This window comes from Galeopterus variegatus, unplaced genomic scaffold (assembly GCF_000696425.1).
Source record: "Galeopterus variegatus unplaced genomic scaffold, G_variegatus-3.0.2 Scaffold7413, whole genome shotgun sequence".
NCBI classification, from domain to species: Eukaryota; Metazoa; Chordata; class Mammalia; order Dermoptera; family Cynocephalidae; genus Galeopterus; species Galeopterus variegatus.
The window spans coordinates 26,976-48,027 of record NW_007733524.1 but is presented as its reverse complement, the minus strand read 5'-3'; the positions used below and the strand labels follow the sequence as shown (position 1 = coordinate 48,027).

The window sequence follows — 21,052 nt, the reverse complement described above, 5'->3', positions numbered from 1 at the left end:
TCCTTACATCTCATGGTTTCTTTTAGTGGTGTGGCCTTAGCCATGAGCATTTATTCTCTTCACTGGGACAAATCAGTTTCCCAATAAAGTGCATTTTTAAATATATCAATTCTGTGTCATCCATCTTATTTTAAATCATCAATGACTATAGGTTTGGGGACTTCCCCATCTTATTATTTTAGTGTGTGGTTCACTATGACTTTACCATTTTTTCAAACACTTTCTCAAATATTTTTATTAATAATTTGCTGTTTGATGATTACTCACATCTGAAATAATAGAAGCATACACTCATATGCATATGCACAGAATTCAGAATTGTGTTTATTGAAAGTGAAATCAGTAATATCTTGTAGAATGGATTAGAATAGGAAGATATATGAGCCTGGAAAAATTCAGGAAAGATGTGATGTGGGCCTGAATTGAGCATTGTCACCAATAAAGAGAAAGTGATGGACTCCTTACCCAGTCTGGAGGTCGAATCTCTGAATCCTGGACATGGTGAAGGAGGAAGATAGAAGAGATGTCCAAGGAAGAGAAACTTAGTAGAAATACATCCCTACAATATCTAGACTTGTGAAGGAAGAAGTGACATAGGCCATGAAAACCCATTTAAAGGCATATAATGTGGCAGGAGGATTGGATTTACTTCCAGTGTCCCAGAGACAAATGGAACCAATGTGTAATAGTTCCTGAGACAATGAATTCAAAATGTAGAACATCTTTCCAATAACTATAGCCCAGAGAGCTGAATTGGCTATTCCACGGGAATACGTGTGAGGGAAGCTGCTCAGTCACAGGTAAGACAGGCAAGATCACCACAGTGAGAACTCCAGGACATGGGGTGGCTTAGTGTCTGTCCTGGCCCCGAAATTCTGTGGACTTTACATCATGAAAGGCTGAGAGCTGAGCCTGACCAGCAGAGGGAATGATGGTACTAAAAAGGACAGGAAAGTAAAGGGGGATGTTCTCTTTCTCTGATTTGCCATCTCCAATGAGGGGACTTCAAGACATTTGTGGAAAATGGAATTAAAAGATAAAAATGAAAAATATAAGCTTTATATTTCTCAACATAAGCTCCATCAAGTTCAAGACAGTTTTGTAAGTGATGATACCAGTCATTTAGTCCATTCGTAAAGAACTGGGAATTTAACCATGCCAATGCAGTCTTTCTGACATTATTAACTGAAGAAAAAATGGGTACCCTTTAAAGATTTTTTAAGATTAGGGAATAAAAAGAAGTCAGAAGGAGCCAAATCAGGACTTTAAGTTGGATACCTTACAATTTCCCATCAAAACTCTCACAAAATTGCCCTTGTTTGATGAGAGGAATGAGCAGGATCATTGTCATGGTGGAGAAGGACTCTTTGGTGAAGCTTTCCTGGGTGTTTTTCTGCTAAAGCTTTGGCCAACTTTCTCTAAACACTCTCATAATAAACAGATGTTATCACTCTTTGGCCCTCCAAAAAGTAAACAATAAAATACCTTGAGCATCCCCCAAACTTGTTGCCATGACCTTTGCTCTTGATGCTTTTACTTTGACTTGACCACTTCCACCTTGGTAGCCATTGTTATGATCATGCTTTGTCTTCAGGATCATACCAAAAGCCATGCTTTATCTCCTGTTACAACTCTTCGAAGAAATGCTTAAGGATCTTGATCCCACTTGTTTAATAAATATATGGATGGTGTAATAACATAAAAAATATTCAAATGGACCCTTGGTAGAATAGATACTATTTTATTTCTTGGGGGAGGGGGAGGAGAGGAAAAAGAGCATGAAGCAAATACTAACATCTGTGAAATAAGAATGTTAGGAACACAGGGTCTGTTATATTATTTTATTATATTACCTGTATATCTTGTAATTTTAATAAAATTAAAAACAAATTTAAAAAATTTCCATTGAATCTGCTCATCTGCAGCTGATCTGGGCACAAAAGATTTGGCATCCATTGAGCAGAAAGTTTGCTCAACTTTAATTTTTCTGTCAGAATTGTGTTAGCTGAAGCAATTAAGATGTCTATGGTGTTGGCTATTAATCGTTGGTTCTCTTCAATTAGGGCATGGATGAGACTAATTTTCTTCTTGCAAATTGATGTGGATGGCCTGCTGCTGTTGTAGATTTCATCTTCAACATCCTCTTGTCCCTTCTTAAAATGAGTTATACATCTGTAAACTGTTGGTTTCTCTGGGGCCTTGCCCCCATAAACTTTTCATAAAGACTCAGTGACTTTACCATTCTTCCACCCCAGATTCACCATCAATTTGATGTTTATTCTTGCTTCAATTTTAGCAAAATCCATGTTGCTCTGATAGGGACTCTTTTCAAATTGATGTCGTGCTTCAAACTAGATCTTGTGGAGACATGTTATAACAAGTTAGTAAGAGTTTATTTTTAGTGAAAAATTTTGAAATCCATGCTTAATTTTTTTTCTTAATATGCATTTTTCATAAACTTTCTGAAGACTCTTCATATACGTGTAGCAGGAATGAAGTATGTTGGTGAGAAGAGTTAGTTTTTTATGCTGAAAAGTATCCTAGAACAACAGGAAAAATATAATGAATGGTGTGAAATCTCAATAATTCCTTTTTCAAATAAAGTCAGGTCTTCTGGACATTTAGTAATGTAGGAAGGAAGTACTATTCGATTCGAGGCTAAAGGAAGAGAGGAAAATCTTGTATTATGGTCGGTAATGTGAATAAATTAATTTCTTTCTTTTTTATTTGTCTTTTCTTTCTCTCTTTCTTCCTTCTACCCCCATATCTGTCTAATCATCTATCTATCTAAACAAGCCCAGTCCTCAGTGAATTTATAACCTTTATATGGGTTAAAAATAGAATGAGGTAATTGTTTTTTATAGGGATATATAGAGAAGTTATAAAATACAGAGGGATTACTTAGTGGTGAGAGAGTCAGGAAAGAGTTTCAAGAAGAGGGGGCACTTGAGTCAGACCTGATGCATAAATAGGAATTGGACAGTCAGATAAGAGAATAGGACAATAAGCCATCTTCTTATACATTTCTGTCCACTACTGGGAAAACTGTAATCGCCAACCAGATCTGGAGAGAAAATTCCCAGCCTTTCCTTAATTTAATAAGAATATCCAGAAAGCAGCACATTCCTCATCGATGAACAGGAGGGGGCCTGGCCAGGAGGAACACATACCAGATAATATTTACCAGCTCTGCGATTTCAGGGTAGTGGCTAAATCACTCTGAGTCTCAGCTTCTTTCTCCAAACACTAGTTTGACAAGTGCCTGCCCTGTTCATTTCACTAGATTGTGAGAATGAGTTGAGATGATGTGTGTAAAGACACTTTACAAACTACAATATAGATGTACTGATTAGAAATAATTTTTTTATTGTTTAATAAGAATTTAGGCTAGAAGATTTTTGGTATTAAAAGCTGGTAAAAAATATAATATACTATAAAGGGGAAATTTATATACATCCTGAATTAAGGGACTCTAGAACATATTTGACATGTATATTGAGGATTTACTTTTTAATAAATCTTTGATCTTGACTAAATTTCTTACTGAAAGATGACACGACAAAATTATCAAAGGTGTCATAGTCCCATAAATAAAATATTTTCTACTATGGACTGATCTTTTGACTTTTTTGGAATTTCCAAAAAATCACGAGAGCTTTTCCATGACAGGTGCTAATCATGTTCCCAAGTAATATGCTTGATAAATGCAACATAAAATCCTGTAATTGCTAGACTTGAAAATATGCATGATGCCATGCTTAATGACATATGCTTGACACTACAGTATTAGTAATAAATTACTATGTTTTTGTACAAAACCCACTAGAGAGGTAATTTATTTTCTGAGGGATTTTGCTTCTTCATTATAAATTTTTTAAAAATTAGAGCATATGTTGTAGTACAAGCTCCTGTAAACTACAAAGTTATTACATTAAATTCTGACAATATCAGTATTTCAATACAAATAAATACAGATATTTGTAATAAATATAAGTATTTGAGAATTCAAAACTATGATGTGAAAAAAATGGAATCAAGGGAATAACATTTAATGTGTACAATTCCTGCCCCAAAGCACTGAATAGACATAAAACATATGAAAAATGATGATGTGAAAAAGCTTAGATCCAATTTTAGAAAGAAGAAACTGGTGTCCAGAGAATTTAAGCATATATCCAAATATTTTATAGCTTATATGTGGTATGCCAACACTGGAACATGTGTTTGACTTAGACATCCATTTTTCTATTACAGAAATATTAATTGAGTGCTAATTATGTGCCTGAAATGAATTCAGAGCTGGTTATTCAGGGATGCACAGAAGAGAGACTGTTTCTGCTTTTATGAGCCAGTATCCAAAGATCTGAATAGAAAGGCATTAGAAGTAATGTGATCTAGATAGAAGGCCTTTTCTTTTTTGTCTTTTTTTTTCGTGTCCGGCAACGGATCGCAACCCTCAGTGTCGCGCCCGTACCGGACCGGGACCGGCAACAGGATCGCAACCCTCGGCGCCGCGCCCGCACCTCGCTCAGCCAGTGAGCGGGAACCGGTCTGTATGTGGGATCCGAACCCTCGGCCGGCCCCGATAGAAGGCCTTTTTAATAATCCTCTGGTTATTGTGTTCTGGGAGTGGGTATTGACAGTGGTATTGAAAAGTGAAGTGTCTATTTGTGAAATAGAATTTATAATTTTGAATTGCAAGGATGATAGAAAAGGAGAGAAACTGAAGGAATAGAAAAATTGGAATGGAGATTTATTTTCTGAAGAAATATAATGCTTAATGTTGGGAATGAAACATAGCAGAGTAATTAGATAAGATCAGTGACCAATATCAGAAAAAATAAACAGGTAGAAAAATTTCTCAGCTGAAGAAAAACTGTCTCATAATGAAGGTTATCAGAAAATGAAATCGACAGCTTTGTGAAAATCCCTGGTGCAAGCATTAAAAAAAGTATGGATTGCCATTTATTCCTTTGTTGAAATTTGAATATCCAGTTGAAGGAATGGTTCTCGTCCAACTTGGATTTTGGGCTTTTATAGCAAAAAATAAAAGTTTGGAATCTGCATGATTCTGAAAAACGTACTTTAAATGAAACCAAGACAAGTAAGATGAGTGAAAACAAACAAAAAAATCAAAAAAATCACAAAAAACCACACTTGTTTTTGGCTGCATGTTTGATGACAGAAAGGGCCAATGTTGGGCACAGAGTGAGAAGAAAGGATATGTTTGGATTAGACACTATAGATATTGAAGCCTATTTATAGATGTATAGCCATAAACCAGGGTTTCTAAACCTCAGCACTATTGACATTTTGGACCAGATGTTTATTTGTTGTGACTTGTAGTATTAGCAGCAGCACCCCTGGTTTCTACCACTAGATGCCAGTAGCATCCCCCCGCCCCAAGTCGTGACGATTGAAAATTTCACCAGCCATTTTCAAGTGTCTCCAAGTGAACAAAATCACCCATCTTTGAGAACCACTAATACAGATGTGCTAACAGCTCCATAGTTTCTATTTCTTGTAGTATGGAAAGAAGATGAACCCTAAAGTAAAGGAAGTAAAAAGATAGGTTGGTCCTGAGAAGTTTACCGGATCTCCTTCCTTTCGGGGAGCCACTTTATTTGTGCAGATGCTTGATCCTGAGACAAGAACCATGTGTGATCTATCTTTGCAAATATCCAGTTTCCAAGACAGCATTTTTCTTATGGCACGAGCTCAGTTGGTGTCTGTCAAATTCAGCCAAGTAGTTCAAGGGATGCCCAGCAAGTGAAGCAACCAATAAAAGTGTGTAAATACATATTATAATTTAAAAACCATATGTGGAGATGAGAAAAACCCAGTGTAGAAAAAATCATGGATTCTTTGTAGTTGAGTGAAACTGAATGTATCGTGATCAGAAGAGAGGATGCAGGTAAATGGATATGTGGTCCTGTTATTTGGATTAAATGTTGTATTAGAAAGCCAGAAGTAGCTTTTAGGGATGAAGACATTAGAAAGCTGGGAAACGGTATTGATTAGAGAGAGCAGGGCACTGGAGGCCCTGACATTGTTTCTGTATCCCTCCATATCTTGCAGGAAGAGTGTAGTGTGGTCTTCCTTTGTAAGTTTTGCTTCAGGAATCAGCCATCTTTAGAGTTTATAAATATTCTCTTAAATGGAAGTTCATAGTGTTGTCTAAGTTCTTCCAGTATGATAATGTAAATACAAGTGCAAAAGGAAGCAATACAGGAATTTGCTCATTTACTTGATTCCAACAAGACCTTACTGCACAAAGAATGTTATTGGTAGCTGTGTACTCATGGAAGAATCAAGGAGAGAGGAGAAAGCCTGAGCAGGTGCTGCCTAGTTCTTCATAGCACCTTATTTCTGCTAAGTTCTACATCTTTCTAAAATACAAAAACTTAGGGCAGGTATTTGTATAATCATTTCCCACTAATCTAACCCACCTAAATCATTGCAAGGAACATCAGTCATGATAAACGTCTGAGGAATCCTTAGTGACATTGAACTCGTCTTTTTTTTTTCTTTTTCTTTTTGGTGACTAGCTGGTATAGGGATCTAAACACTTGACCTTGGTGTTATCAGCACTGTGCTCTAACCAAAGGAGCTAACTGGCCAGCCCAGAACTCTAGTCTTTATCTGTATTATGGATGTGGATAAATTTGTAATCCTTTGATAGGAATGCAAAATTGCAGCACATTAAAAAATATGTTTTTCCCATGAATTCTTTGCTTGTCCAAGTCATTTTTAGTATACCAGAAGATATTCTGTATTCTCTAAGTGGAATGCTAGGTTGCATTCCTCATAGAATTTTGCAATTGAGGCAATAGGTGGTAACATTTGTGTAACAGGTCTAAGAACTAATTATAGGCATCTTCCTGCAGAATGACCATGGTTCAGTTGGGGCTATAAAGGTAAATTTTTTTAGAAAAGTTAGAGAAGGTAAAGAAAGAAGCCATACATATTAAACATTTTTGAAATGTGGTAGATATTTTAAGGCTGAATTGTAGATGTGCTCTATGTCTTTTTAGAGAAACTAAGTAGCTTGAAGTGAATGGTGATCATGACACACAAATTCCTCAACACAAGAGCTCTTTTTGAGATGTGACATTATCTCAGACAAAAGCGACTACCTCCACAGGTGCTCTATCACTGACTGTGCTTTAACTCAGGTGGGTGTATCCACTATTAGGTTTATTTTAGAAGGGAATTACAAAATCAGGGAGTGGGGTAGAATTAACTGATTTTACATATCCATTTCTGTCCCTACTCTATTCCAAGACACTATAGTTTAGAAGTGGATTTAAAGCCTGATTGTGAAAATGGTGATTCTAATGACAGGAAAATACAGAATGGGATCCTTTTGTGTTTCTGTATCTGAGAGGATAGGCCAAGTATATGTTTGGCTTTAGTAATACAATCTTCATTTGGGATATAGAAAGACTGTCAGAAAAGAAGTCAATATTCAACTACTTATGGTCAAATAAATTCATCATACCTAGATGATTACAATTTTAAAAGAAATTGCAGTCTTGAGGAAAGGTAGGGCAAAAGGGCATGGATGAATAGATTGTTGTCTTTAAAAACATGGAATCACTTCCTATAAATTAGATTAATAGGTGGTATCATTCATCAAATATTTATTGAGCTCCTGATAAAGCACATTTCATTATGTGCTATAAACAGAGAACTAAATTTTATCCCTGATTTCCAAAAATGTGGGAAAAACATGAAAAACCACAGGCTACAAAGATCAGAGTATTGTTAAAACATAGTTATATACAGAAGTGTTCAGGATGTACGGAGGAAGAAATCAAAAGAAGGACTAAGAATAAATAGAAGGGTCAGGAATCTTCCTGAAAAGGAGGCAAATTTCTAACTGAAATATTAAGGATAAGTAGGAATTAGTTAATCATACAAGAAGAGAAATAGCCATGAACTGGAGCCTTATTGCTGTTGCCATTCTCTCTCCTGGAGGAAATGTAATCACTAGTTGGGCCAGATAAATAAATTCACAGGTGTGGGTAGGCAGAGTTCTAGGGTGATCCACAATGACCTACACTAACCTTGAGTGTGAGAAAAACCTGTAAATTGCCTTTAACCTTGGCAACAATCATGATGGGATATCACTTCTGTGATTATGCTGTGTTTGGGGTTGGCAGATAAAACACACAAGGGACAAATTTAAATTTCAGATACGAAACAGATAACTTTTTAGTATAAGTGTGTTTCATGCAGTATTTGGGGCATACTTACTAAATCTGGAAACTCTAGTTAAATTATATGGCAAAGAGATTTTGCAGAAGTCCTGGCTGACATCTTGATTGCAATGTTGTGAGATCTTGATCAGAGATCTCAGCGATACTAAATCTGGAAACTCTAGTTAAATTATATGGCAAAGAGATTTTGCAGAAGTCCTGGCTGAAATCTTGATTGCAATGTTGTGAGATCTTGATCAGAGATCTCAGCGAGGCTGTACTTAGACCCCTGATCCATGAAGACTGAGACTATCAATGGGTGTAATTTTAAGATGCTATTTTTGTAGTAATTTTTTATGCAGTAATAGAAAACTATTACACATGACTTTCCACTTCTGTTCTTCAATTATCTGGTAGGAGGTGTGATTGCCTTAGATGATCAGGATAACATCTGTATACCAGAAGATATTAGGAAGCTAATCATACCATTAAGTTTCAAGGATAGAACATTCTGGAATGAAAATGAAAGAGTGAGAGGCATTATCAGTCATACTTGATGGGAGTGGCTTGGGTCCGAAACAATGAAATAAATTTTACCAAGGACCCCAAGTGATATTGGAAAGAATGAGAAACTCTAAAGCATGTGGGGATTTTAAACAGAGGAATCACACAGTGAAATGGGCCACCATAAGAAATGACGAAATCCCTGTTATAACAACTGTGCAAGCATCCAACGATCACAAAGGGAGAAATCACACAGTGAAATGGGCCACCATGAGAAATGACGAAATCCCTGTTACAAGAACTGTTCAAGCGTCCAACGATCACAAAGGGAGATTTTATGCAGCGTAACAAAGAAGATGAATACTTGAGCTTGATAATATATTAGCTGTGTGACTTTGTAAGTTTCCCAACCTCTTTGTATCTCAATTGCTATATCATAAGTTACCTATTTCTTTCAAATTTTTGTAGTCATCAAATACATAAAAATGTCTGAAGGAACTTGTAATTTATAAAATATTCAACAGCTGTTATTGTAAAGAATATTCATTTTATTGTTGTTTTGGTTTGAACTAAATGAATACCCAGAGTTGATTAAAAAATTATTGAGCAATGGCTCTGGAAGTGAAAATATATTATCAGAATATTATACTCATGGGTGTTTAGATTCTTAGGAACTCAATAACATGAATTATTGAGGAGTTTCTGAATAGGGCAGCACTGGGTTCCAATAAAATCACCTATGAAATATTTAGTAATTAGTAAGCTAGTCAAAATAATTAGCCAAGCTCGTTTTAATAGTTGCATTCCCAAATATAAACTGCCTGACCCTCCACAGAGCCTTCCTATATAAAATATATCTTTGGAATCATGTGGTTGCATGATTGGCTAATGGATAGAAGCTTTTCTTATAGATTTGTGATTGGCTCAAGACTATGCCAGAATAACAAAAAACAAACCTGGTTTCCCAGTAAAGCTGGGGAATCTATAAACACGTGTTCACTTATAAACACGTGTTCACGTGCTATAGTTGTAAAAAAGGAGGAGGTCTTCTTATCAACTGAGTAAGGTGATTTATACATATTAAGTATTAAATAAATATATTTTTTGCATGAATCACAAATAGATGGTATTCTCTGGCCTTTCTCGTCAATTTATAAAGATTCAAGGGTAGCAGGTAACATTCATATTTCAGAAGCATTATCTCAACTGAAACCTCATCTTTTGGCACCATGTGTTGCAATTTCTATGGGAACTCTTATGGGGGCTATGGATATGGCTCTGGCTCTGGCTGTGGTTATGGTTGTGACTATGGTCCTAGTTATGGCTGTGGCTATGGTTCCAGATATGGCTGTGGATATGGGTTGGCCTATGACTGTTGCTGCTGTGCCTAACAACCATTTTGCTACAGGAGATGATATTCCTTTTGCTGCTAGAACATCATCCTAAACATGCTTCTGAAATAATATTTCAAGATTAATACTTCACTGCAAAGGATGCCCATTTTATCATCTCCACATTTATGTAAGGATTGGATATCACCTGTGTTTATTTCAAAGAACCAGTTTGTTGTTGAGAAGATATGGAGTTCATGAAAGCAGGAGAAGCCACGACAAGAAAAAGAAAGGACCACTCTGACTGTTTGAGCCCCAAGCACTTTAAGGCTGGCCCTGGTGAGCACATGGAGAAAGAGCTGGCAAAGCCATAGCTGTGATCTTCGTATTAAGTTGCTTTGAGGCTTCAGGGGAGAAGAGGGCCTTGGTGGCCCCCAGCCCAGCAAGACCACTAACACGGTTCCTGTGGACCCACATAGGAATGAGGGCCATAGACAACTGAAAAAAGGAGCCACTCAAAGGCTGGTGAGTCATTGCAAGGGACTGGCACTTGGCCTGCCCTATGAGAAGTGTTTGGAGTGCAGGGGAGAGTGATATGGGCCCTCTGGGGGAATATTGGGGCACAGCATGGACAGCTGATCTGCCCTCCAATCAGCACAGGACCACTCAGTGGAGACTGGTCAGGAATATAGAACTGCAGGGGTTGCAGTTTGCTGAAAAGTCTCAGGCCCAGACCAGAGTTTCCATACAACCCAGGTGTATCAGATCTGATAAGACCCAGAAGGACATACGAGGCCTACAATTAAAACCCAAGCTGCACAAAAAGCCTTTTCCAGAGAATCAGAAGCAAAGCAGCAATTTAGTCCAGCCACAGGGCTGAAGTGCTGGTCCTTACAGGATGTTCCCCCATTTTAGAAGTAAGCAAAGGATAACTATTTAGTTCCAGTTCAGAGTTCAAGGGTTAGGAACAGCAAATAATCCACCACAGAACTGAAGGACAAAACAAAATACCCACAGATCAGACACAAAGTTATATAAACTAGTAAAGGTCTAACACTGCCAAAGAACACCTATAAAAACTAGAAGGATTGGCCAGGGAGGGGAGACAGACAAGGCCTCAGCCACACCCCCCAGATGACCCCACCCAGCCCACAGACAACCACTGAGCCACCACAGGAAATGCCCCAGGCTCCTGAGCCAGGGCAATAGAGGGTTGAGGGCCTTGGCCATACCCCCCCACCCCCAGCATCTGCAACCAGCACGGTGATGACCATTGAACCTCCACAGGAAAAGCCCTGGGCTCCTGAGCCAGGGTGGTTGGGAGCTGAGGTCCTCAGCCAGGGCCCCCTGAAATCTGCAGCCAGCCCAGTGATGACCACTGAGCTGCCGCAGGAAGCACTCCAGGTTCCTGAGCTAGGGTGGTTGGGGGGCCTCGGGCATCAGCTGTGACCCCCCAACATCCACATTCAGCCCAGCAATGACTACTGAGCCACCACTAGAAATACCCTGGGCTCCCAATCCAGGGTAGTGGGGGGCTGAGGACTCCAGCCACACCTCCTCTGACATCTATATCCAACCCAGCAGTGACAAAGCCACTGCTGGAAGCCCTCTGGTCTCCCTTGCAGGAATGAGGGGGGCGCCACAGGTCTTGACCATGTCCCCCTCCTTCCTCTTTTTCCCACTCTATTTCCTTCCCTCCTCCCGCTCCCCCTTCCCCAACTGCTCTGCAACATCTTAGAATGTAACACAAATAAATTAAAAAGTAAAACAAGAAAGCAAACAAACCCAAGCTGCATGAAAAACCTTCCCCAGAGAATCGGTAGCAAAGCAGCAATTTAGTTCAACCACAGAGCTCAAATGCTGGTTCCCACAGGAAATTCTCTTATTTTAGAAGTAACCAAAAGACAACAAATTAGTTCCAGAGCAGAGTTTAAGTGGTAGGAATAGCAAATGATCCATCACAGAACTGAAAGGGAAAACAGAAAACCCATAAATCAGACACAAAGTTCTGATATTAACCAGTAAAGGTCTAACACCACCAAAGAAGACCTAAAAAACCTAGAAGAACTGGAAGCCCCTTGGGTTCCCAAGCCAGGGTTGGGAAGTTTTGAGGGCCTCAGCCACTCTCCCTTGACATCTGCATCTAGCCCAGCGATGACCACCAGGCTGCCACCGGAAGTGCCTGGGGCTCCCGAGCCAGGGTGGGGGGATGCCAAGGGCTTTGGCCATGCCCCCATGATGTCTGCATCAAGCCCAGTGATGATCACCAAGCTGCCTACAGAATCACTCCAGGCCCCAGAGCTGGAGCAGTGGGGGGCTGAGGGCCTCAGGCGCAATCCCCCGACATCTACGTTAAACCCAGTGACAACCACCAAGCTGCCACTGGTATCACCCCAGAACCCCAAAGTGAGGTGGTGGGGGGCCAAGGGCCTTAGCCACTCCCCATGACATTAGCATACAGCCCAGCGATGACAACCAGGCTGCTGCAGAAGTGCCCTGTGCTCCCAAGCTGGGGTGGTAGGAGGCTGAGGAACTCAGCCATGCCCTGTGACATCCACATCAAGCCCATGATGACCACTGAGCCACTGCTGGAATTGCTGCAGGCCCCCAAGCCTGGGTGGTTGGAGGGCCAAGGGCCTCAGGCACCCACCCAATGTCCACATCCAGCCCAGCGATGACCACCTTGCTGCTGTAAGAAGCTCCCTGGGCTCCCAGGTTGGGGGGTTGCTGAGGACTTCAGTATGCCCCACTGAAGTCCACATCCAGCCAAGTCACAACTGAGCCACTGCTGGAAGCCCCCTGTGCTCCCCTGCCAGAATGAAGTGGGTGCCATGGGCCTCGACCATGCCTCCCACGTCTTCTTCCTCCCATCATGTCCCCATCCCACTACCCCTCTCCCCTGGCCTCCAACTGCTCTGCAACATCTTAGAATGTAGCCATGGGCCTCGACCATGCCTCCCACGTCTTCTTCCTCCCATCATGTCCCCATCCCACTACTCCTCTCCCCTGGCCTCCAACTGCTCTGCAACATCTTAGAATGTAAAATAAATAAATAAATAAATGAATAAACAAACAAACAGACAAACAAACAAACAAATAAATAATAAATAAATAAATAAACCCAATTATTCCAGAAAAAATAAGCAGAAATGGAAGCACAACATACCAATACTTATAAAATTTAGCAAAAAGAGTTTTAAGAGGAAAGTTTACAACAATAAACACCTATGCCAAAAAAGTGAAAGATTTCAAATAAACAACCTGATGTGACCTTTCAATGAACTAGAAAAAGAAGAGCAATCTATGCCCATAGTTAGCAGAAGGAAGAAAATAATTGAGATCAAAGCATAATTAAGTGACATACACTAGAAAACAATAGAAAAGATCAATGAAACTGAGTTGGTCTTTTTTGAAAAGATCAGCAAAATTGACAAATGTTAGTTGGAGTAACTAAGACAAAAAAGAAGACTCCAATAAATAAACACAGAAATGAAAGAGGAGACATTATAATTGATTCCACAGAAATGTAAAGGATCATAAGAGGCAACTATGTTAAATTATATAACAACAAATTGGATAACCTAGTAGAAATGGATAAATTCCTACATTCATATGACCATACAGCCTACCCAAACTGAACCATGAAGAAATAGAAAATGTGAAGAAACCAATAAGAACTAAGTTGATTGGATCAGTAACAAAATGTCTCCCATCAAAGGAAAGCCCAGAACCTGATGGGTTCACTGTTGAATTGTACAAAACATTTAAAGAACTAATACTTAACAATCTGAAACTATTTCAAGAAATTGATGATTTGGGAATGCTTTCAGACTCATTGTACAAGGACAGCATTATCCTGATACCAAAGCCAGACAAGGGCACTATAAGAAAAGAAAATTTTCTTATGGTGAAATATCCTTGATGAGTCATGAGTAAATGCAAATAACCTTACTAAGATACTAGCAAACTAAATCCAACAGCACATTAAAAGGATCATTCACCACAATCAAGTAAAGTTTATTCCTGGGATTCAAGGATGACTCAATGTATTGAAATCAATAAATGCAATATACCACTAGAATAGAATAGAAAACAAAAGCCATATGATCATCTCAATAGATGTATAAAAGGCATTTGACAAAATTCAAAAACAAATTTAAAAACAAAATTAAAAACAAAAATTCTCAACAAATTAGACACAGAAGGACTGTACTTCAACATAATAAAGGCCATATATGACAAGCCCATAGTTAACATTATAATTGATGATAAAATTTGAAAGCTTTTCCTGTATGATCAGCAACAGGACAAGAGTACCTACTCTCAGTGTTGATATTTAACATAGTATTGTAAGTCCTACCAAGAGTGTTAATCAAGAGAAAGAAGTTAAAGATCCAAATTGGCAAGGAAAAAGTTAAATTGTCTGTTTGCAGGCAACATAACCTTACATATAGAAAAGTCTAAATGAATTCAGTAAAGTTGCATGCCACAAAATCAGTATGCGAAAATCAGTAGCATTTCTATGCACCAACAACTAGCTATCTTGAAAAATATCAAGAAAACAATCCTATTCAAAATAGCCACAAAAATAAATTAAACACTTAGGAATAAATTTAATGAAGGAGGTGAAATATCTGTACTATGAAAACCATAAAGCATTGATGAAATTGAAGACACAAATAAATGTAAAGATATGCAGTGTTCACAGATTGGAAGATTTAACATGGTTAAAATGTCCATAGTACCCAAAGAAATCTACAGATTCGGTAAAATCCCTATCAAAATTGAAGTGACATTTTTCATGTAATTAGTAAAAACAGCTCTAAAATTTATACAGAACCATAGAAGACCTTCAACAGAAAAAGCTGTCTAGACTAAAGAGAACAAAGCCAGAGGCATCATACTACATGATTTCAAAACTACTACAAAGCTATAGTAACCAGAACAGCATGGCACTGGCATAAAAACAGACACATAGACAGATGGAACAGAATAGAGTTCAGAAACAAATTTATACTTTCGAGGTCAATTGAATTTTGACAAAGATGCTGAGAACACAAGGAAAGGATCATCTCAACAACAGAAGGTGCTGGGAAAACTGTATATCCAATGCAGAAGAAGGAAATTAGACTCACATTTCACATTATATACAAAAATCAACTCAAAATTGTTCAATGACTTATACATAAAACCTGAAACTGTAAAACTGTTAGAACTGGAGCTAAAAGCTCCAGTACAGTATTTGAGCAATGATTTTTAGGATGTGACCCCCAAAGCAAAACAGACAAATGGGATTACATCAAACTAAAAAGCTTCTGCAGAGCAAGGGTACAATCAACAGAGTAAAGAGACAACCCACGAAATGGAGAACATATTTGCACACCATACATATGACAAGGGTTTAATAACCAAAATACATAAGGAATTCATACAGCTCAATAGCTAAAACCAAGCCAAACCAAAACAACAATAAAAATACCACACCAAAATAAACCAAAGCCCAAATTCAGTTAAATAATCGGCAAAGGATCTGAATAGACATTTCTGAAAAGAAGACATACTAATGGCTAATGGATATATAAAAATATGCTCAACATTCCTAATTAGGGAAATGCAAATTGAAACCACAATGAGATAGTATCTCACACCTGTTAGGATGGCTATATTAAGAAAATAACAAAAGATAACAAGTGCTGGTGAGGACATGGTGAAAAGGGAACTCTAGTACACTGTTGGTGGGAATGGGAATTGATACGACCTTCAGGGAAACACTATCGAGATTCCTCATATAGTTAAAAACAGAACTATCATATGATTCAGTAATTCTATTTCTCAATATGTATGTAAAGAATATGAAATTAGTATGTCCAAGTTATATGTATCTGTACTTTTATGTTTATTGCAGCACTATTCAAAATAGGCAAGATATGGAATCAACATGTGTCCATCAGTGGATAAATGTATACAGAAAATGTGGTACATATACACAAAGGAATACCATGTGACCTTAAAAAAGAAAGAAACACTGTCATTTGTGACAATGTGGATGAATCTGAAGAACATTATTTTATGTGAAATCAGCCAGGCACAGAAAGACAAACATAGTATAATCTCACTTATATGTGGCATCTAAAAAAGTCAGACTCTTAGAGATAGAAAGTCAAATGGTGTTTACCAGAGGCTGGGGAGTGGAGGAATTGGGGAAATGTTGGTCAAAGAACACCAAATTTCAGTTAACCAGGAAAAATAAGTTCAAGAGATCTATTGTACATCATTGAGACTATAGTTAATAGCCATGTATTATGTACTTGACTATTGCTGAGAGCATATTTTAAATTCTCTATTCTCACTACCAAAAAGTAGTGTGGTAATGCATATGTGAAATAGCTTGATTTAGTCATTCCACAATGAAATGTACACCAGAACATCATGTTTTACATCATAAATGTTTATAATAATTTTTACTTGTCATTAAAAAAAAAGTAAAAAATAGACACAAGGTAAAAAGGAGAAATGTACATTTCTTTCAGTATGTTTGCTATAGAATTTTTAGAGTGTGCTCTCATAAATCAGGTGGGGCCCCTTCATATTGACACATTATGCATCTCTACTGAAAACATGAACAATACAGTCACATTTTCCAAACAAAGACTGACTTTACTTCTACATAGTAATCCTGTGACTATCTGGGAATGCAGAAACTCACTTTCTCCCTATTAAATACATAGGTATGTTCTCCAGTTAGGTATCAGTGATTTCAATAAATATTCCTGGTCACTGAGCTTCAAAATATAAAATGTAGCCAAGCCCTGTGATGTGTGGCTTGATTCTGCATTTTTACAAAAACATTGTTTAAAATGCTTCATGCAAGATAGGGTGTGGTTGATTATATGTTAGTTCATTTTCTGAGGGAGTTCGATCACTTTTGAAAATTTTTTATAAAGAACATTAATTGATATATATATGTATGTATGTATATGTATATGTGTATATGTATATATATGCATGTGGGTGTGTGTGCATCACATGTACTTTAAACCTGACAAAGACACTTTACTTTGCCAAACTTTAGTCAGCCTTCTGAACATTTTTGTAGGTCTATTTGTGTACTCCTTTTAAAATCCAGGTTTGACAAAGAGCACTATAAAGTCAGTTTAGCAAGGACCATCCACTCTCAATATCAGATCATCCTTGATATATGATTTGGTTTCTCATCGTTCACCATCTCCAGGTGATATCTGTTCATCTTGGCTTGACTTTAGCAAGAATCCTGTTAGGTCAGTTTAGCCAGGATTCCCCTTACCTTAAATGTTTCCTCATTGTAATTTTTTGTCCACTGATTTCCACCCTGGGCCTTGGCTAAAAATTCCCACTCGTGTACACTGTATTCATAGTTGAACCCAATCTCTGTACTCTACTCCATTGCAGTGGTCCCTATACCTATCATGAAGGTTCTGAATAAAGTCTTCCTTATTGTGTTTCAACAGGTATTATTGAATAATCTTTTCTTTAACAGTTTTGATGCTGAAACTCAGATAGGATCAAATTCATCATGGTATCCCCTTGCCTCTCAGCCAGGACACTCAGGGAAAACCTACAAAACTTTTGTCTTCACTCCTGACTGATTGATCCAGGATCCATTGGTGAGTCAGGCTACTGACTATTGCTCCAGACAAACATCTGTTGAAGCTGTTAAGGACAGATTTGATACTTAAGTTATGGATACACTGTCTGATGCTGGGCTAGAGTCCCAATCTTCTTTTAAAAGGTATTCTGGGATGGATGGTTTTCTTCCTGGCACTTTGCTCTGAGTGTGGATTATTCCCTCACCCCCTGGGCTGGAAGTCTCTTCTTCCTGGCTCTCTGTGAGGCCTCTCGATTCTCTCTTTTGGATTATGCTTCTTCCATGGGAACTTCTCTGTCATCTGAAACCCTTCTTATGTTGCTCTCCTTCATGGCTCAGAACCTCTGTATTCCTCTGGCTTTTGCCTGTCTCCTACATTTAGTCAATGAAAAGAATCTAAAGCTGGAAGGATCAGAGGATCTTTCTGACGTTCTTGTGATGCAAGGAGACTGAGTTCACTGCAGAGAACTCAGATAGCAGGAGGCCTATCACTTTTTCAGTTGCCGGGACATCTTCATTCTGGGTGGAGGAAGGTACCATGGGCTTGTAGCAAGACTGTGGCCAATTACCAAAGTGCCGGTTTGTCTGTTGCTCTTTCCTTCTTTCCATCACACCAACACTCTGAAGCTCCGTCCTTGACTGATTAGTTTTCTGCACTACAATAACCACCTAGGAGTGAGAAGAGGGTGAAGATATTGCTCTGAGTTATGAAAAGCTATATCAATTCTTTATGTCTATGTATAATTTTAGTCTCTTAATTCAATCTGTGTTATTTTTCACACTTTACTGTTATGGAAAATAATTTTCCAGTAGCCATTTAATGTCCTTAAAGAGCTACCTAATCCATGGACCTAAAATACATCACTTGTATACTTGTGAATTTATATATAATACTTAAAATAATATCATTTTGAATAATGATTTTTTTCTAAAGTCACGAGTTATTGCATATGTAACAAAATGAATCTGACCTCCTTAGTTCAGCCTGCTGTACAATCCCACTACTGAGTATATATTCAAAGGAATGGAAATCATCATTTTGAAGGGATACCTACACTCCCATGTTCATCACAGCTCTATTTATGATAGCCAAGATATGGAACCAAACTAACTATACATCGTTAGGTGACTGCATAAAGAAAATATGGTATATATACACAATGGAATACTACTCAGCCATAAAATGAATGAAATTTTGCCATTTGCAGCAACATGAATGAGTTTGCAGAAAATTATTTTAAGTGAAATGAGTCAGGTACAGAGGGAAAAATGCCACATGTCCTCACTCATAAGTGGGAGCTAAGAGAGGAAGAAGGAAGGAAAGACCACAGTCGTGGGTTGGAGTTGCAGAGGGAGAGAACATACCTAGGGTTGTGGGAGGGAGGAGAGAAAGGGAGGATGGGGAATAATTGGGTGGGGGAAATGGGGAATAATCACAATTTGTGGTAATGGGCATGCTGATAGTATGGATCCGATTATCACATCTTGGGCATAGGTGCTGGTGGTCAGCTTTGTATCCCATGAATAGGCATAATTAATAAAAAAAAATCACAAATACTGATAGTCAACTTTGTACTCCATAAATATGTATAATCAAAAATAAATTAATTTAAAAAACAAATGAATTAAATAAGACATGAGTGAGATAAAAGTTTATAAATGAACTTTTAAACAATAATTATGCTTTACAAATTATATATGCTTATAACATTTTAAGATAAATTTTGATAACTTGCAACTTTAATGTCATGCTTGGACTAAAACAAAGAAATTGTTGATTCAGGGAATCTTCCTCAGGCTAAATGGAAACTTTTGAAAAAGTTTGTCTTTTTCGTATAAATAAGAAATGACAAATCTCCTTATGTAACTGACCTTCAGGAGTTTAACAAATATTTTTGCCCCAAAGAAGAAGGAGAAGGTCCTGATCAGCCTGGAAAAGGAGGAGATAGGCAAGCTTTCTTTCAGAGAGAAGAAGAATGTTTCAGGGAGTGGATGTAATTTTGAAAAAGTTTGTCTTTTTCGTATAAATAAGAAATGACAAATCTCCTTATGTAACTGACTTTCAGGAGTTTAACAAATATTTTTGCCCCAAAGAAGAAGGAGAAGGTCCTGATCAGCCTGGAAAAGGAGGAGATAGGCAAGCTTTCTTTCACAGAGAAGAAGAATGTTTCAGGGAGTGGATGTAACATGTTGAAATACTCAATTATTGTCCAAACTCCATCAAAAGTAATTTAAAATAATTATGATGGAAAAAGACAAAGTATTAAAGGAAAAAAAGAAACTAATATGCTGCTTCTGCTGCTACTGGTGACAATATTAATAGTTTTGAGTAGAACTACTCATTTAAGAGATGATTTCTAAGACCTTGAAAGATGAATGTGCTAAACAAACACATCTTCACAGGTCAAATATATTTTGGTGATGTGTATGTCACGGTCATAAAATGCAATTATGAAAGATAAAATTATGGTTGTCTAAGCTTGGGTCTTTAGAAAATGTATTTTTATTTTCTTTTAAGGTTTGAGAAAATTCCTAGGGAAGCAGTAAGTAAATTATGAATCTCCAACAAAATGACTGTACACAGAATGAGCTCATTTTAGGCAAGTGGTTATAAAACGAGAGAACAAAGCCAAAGTGAGGGATGACCTGTTTATGCCTGTAAGTATATAAAGATCCTGGAAGAGTAGATGACACTCACACTTCAGTAATATCCTCCTATTCCTAAACTGAAACCTTACCTCCTGACACCATGGGTGGCAACTACTATGGAAACTCCTGTGGGGGTTGTGGATACGGCTCTGGTTGTGGCTCTGGATCTGGCTGCAGCTCTGGCTGTGGATACGGCTCTGGCTGTGGCTATGGCTCTGGCTGTGGCTATGGCTCTGGCTGCGGCTATGGCTCTGGCTGCAGCTCTGGCTATGGAAATAGATCTGGCTGTGGCTCTGGCTGTGGATATGGCTCTAAATGTGGATATGGCTCCCGTTATGGCTGTGGATATGGCTCTTGCGGTGGCGGTGGCTCTGGCTGTGGATATGGCTCTGGCTGTGGCTCCAACTATGGATACGGATCTAAATATGGACAAGGCTGTGGATATGGCTCCCGCTATGGCTGTGGATATGGCTCTGGATCCTGTAGCTACCGACCACTTTGCTACAGAAAATCCTATTCCTCTTGCTGATAATCATCACAATAGATCCTCCTTGACTTTGAAACGACCACTCCAAGTACAATTCCAGTTGAAATCCTCCCTATCCTTTAACTTCACACCAAAGTAAGGATTGATTTTTGTCTGCTGGGTACCCGATTTTACATCAAAGAAGCTGTTTTTAGTTGATGGTGACTGAGGAGTTCCATCATACCGCTGAAGACAGATCTTATTCTGATCAATTTTC

The 21,052-nt window shown here is 38.2% G+C and overlaps 1 protein-coding gene across 1 annotated transcript; it reads left to right on the top strand.

Annotated features, from left to right (window-relative positions):
• Positions 1-20,409: 20,409 nt before the first annotated feature.
• Positions 20,410-20,838, top strand: LOC103607429 (keratin-associated protein 6-2-like). Its single transcript, XM_008591931.1, has 2 exons — positions 20,410-20,659; positions 20,744-20,838. The coding sequence occupies exons 1-2, from the start codon at positions 20,410-20,412 to the stop codon at positions 20,836-20,838; spliced, it is 345 nt and encodes a 114-aa protein (XP_008590153.1).
• Positions 20,839-21,052: the final 214 nt, after the last annotated feature.

What these genes read in the sequence shown, in the direction of transcription:
- LOC103607429 (XM_008591931.1), top strand. Translation starts at nt 20,410, where the DNA reads ATGGGTGGCAACTACTATGGAAACTCCTGTGGGGGTTGTGGATACGGC. An exon ending in CCGTTATGGCTGTGGATATG is followed by an intron (nt 20,660 to 20,743) that starts GCTCTTGCGGTG and finishes AATATGGACAAG; the next exon opens with GCTGTGGATATGGCTCCCGC.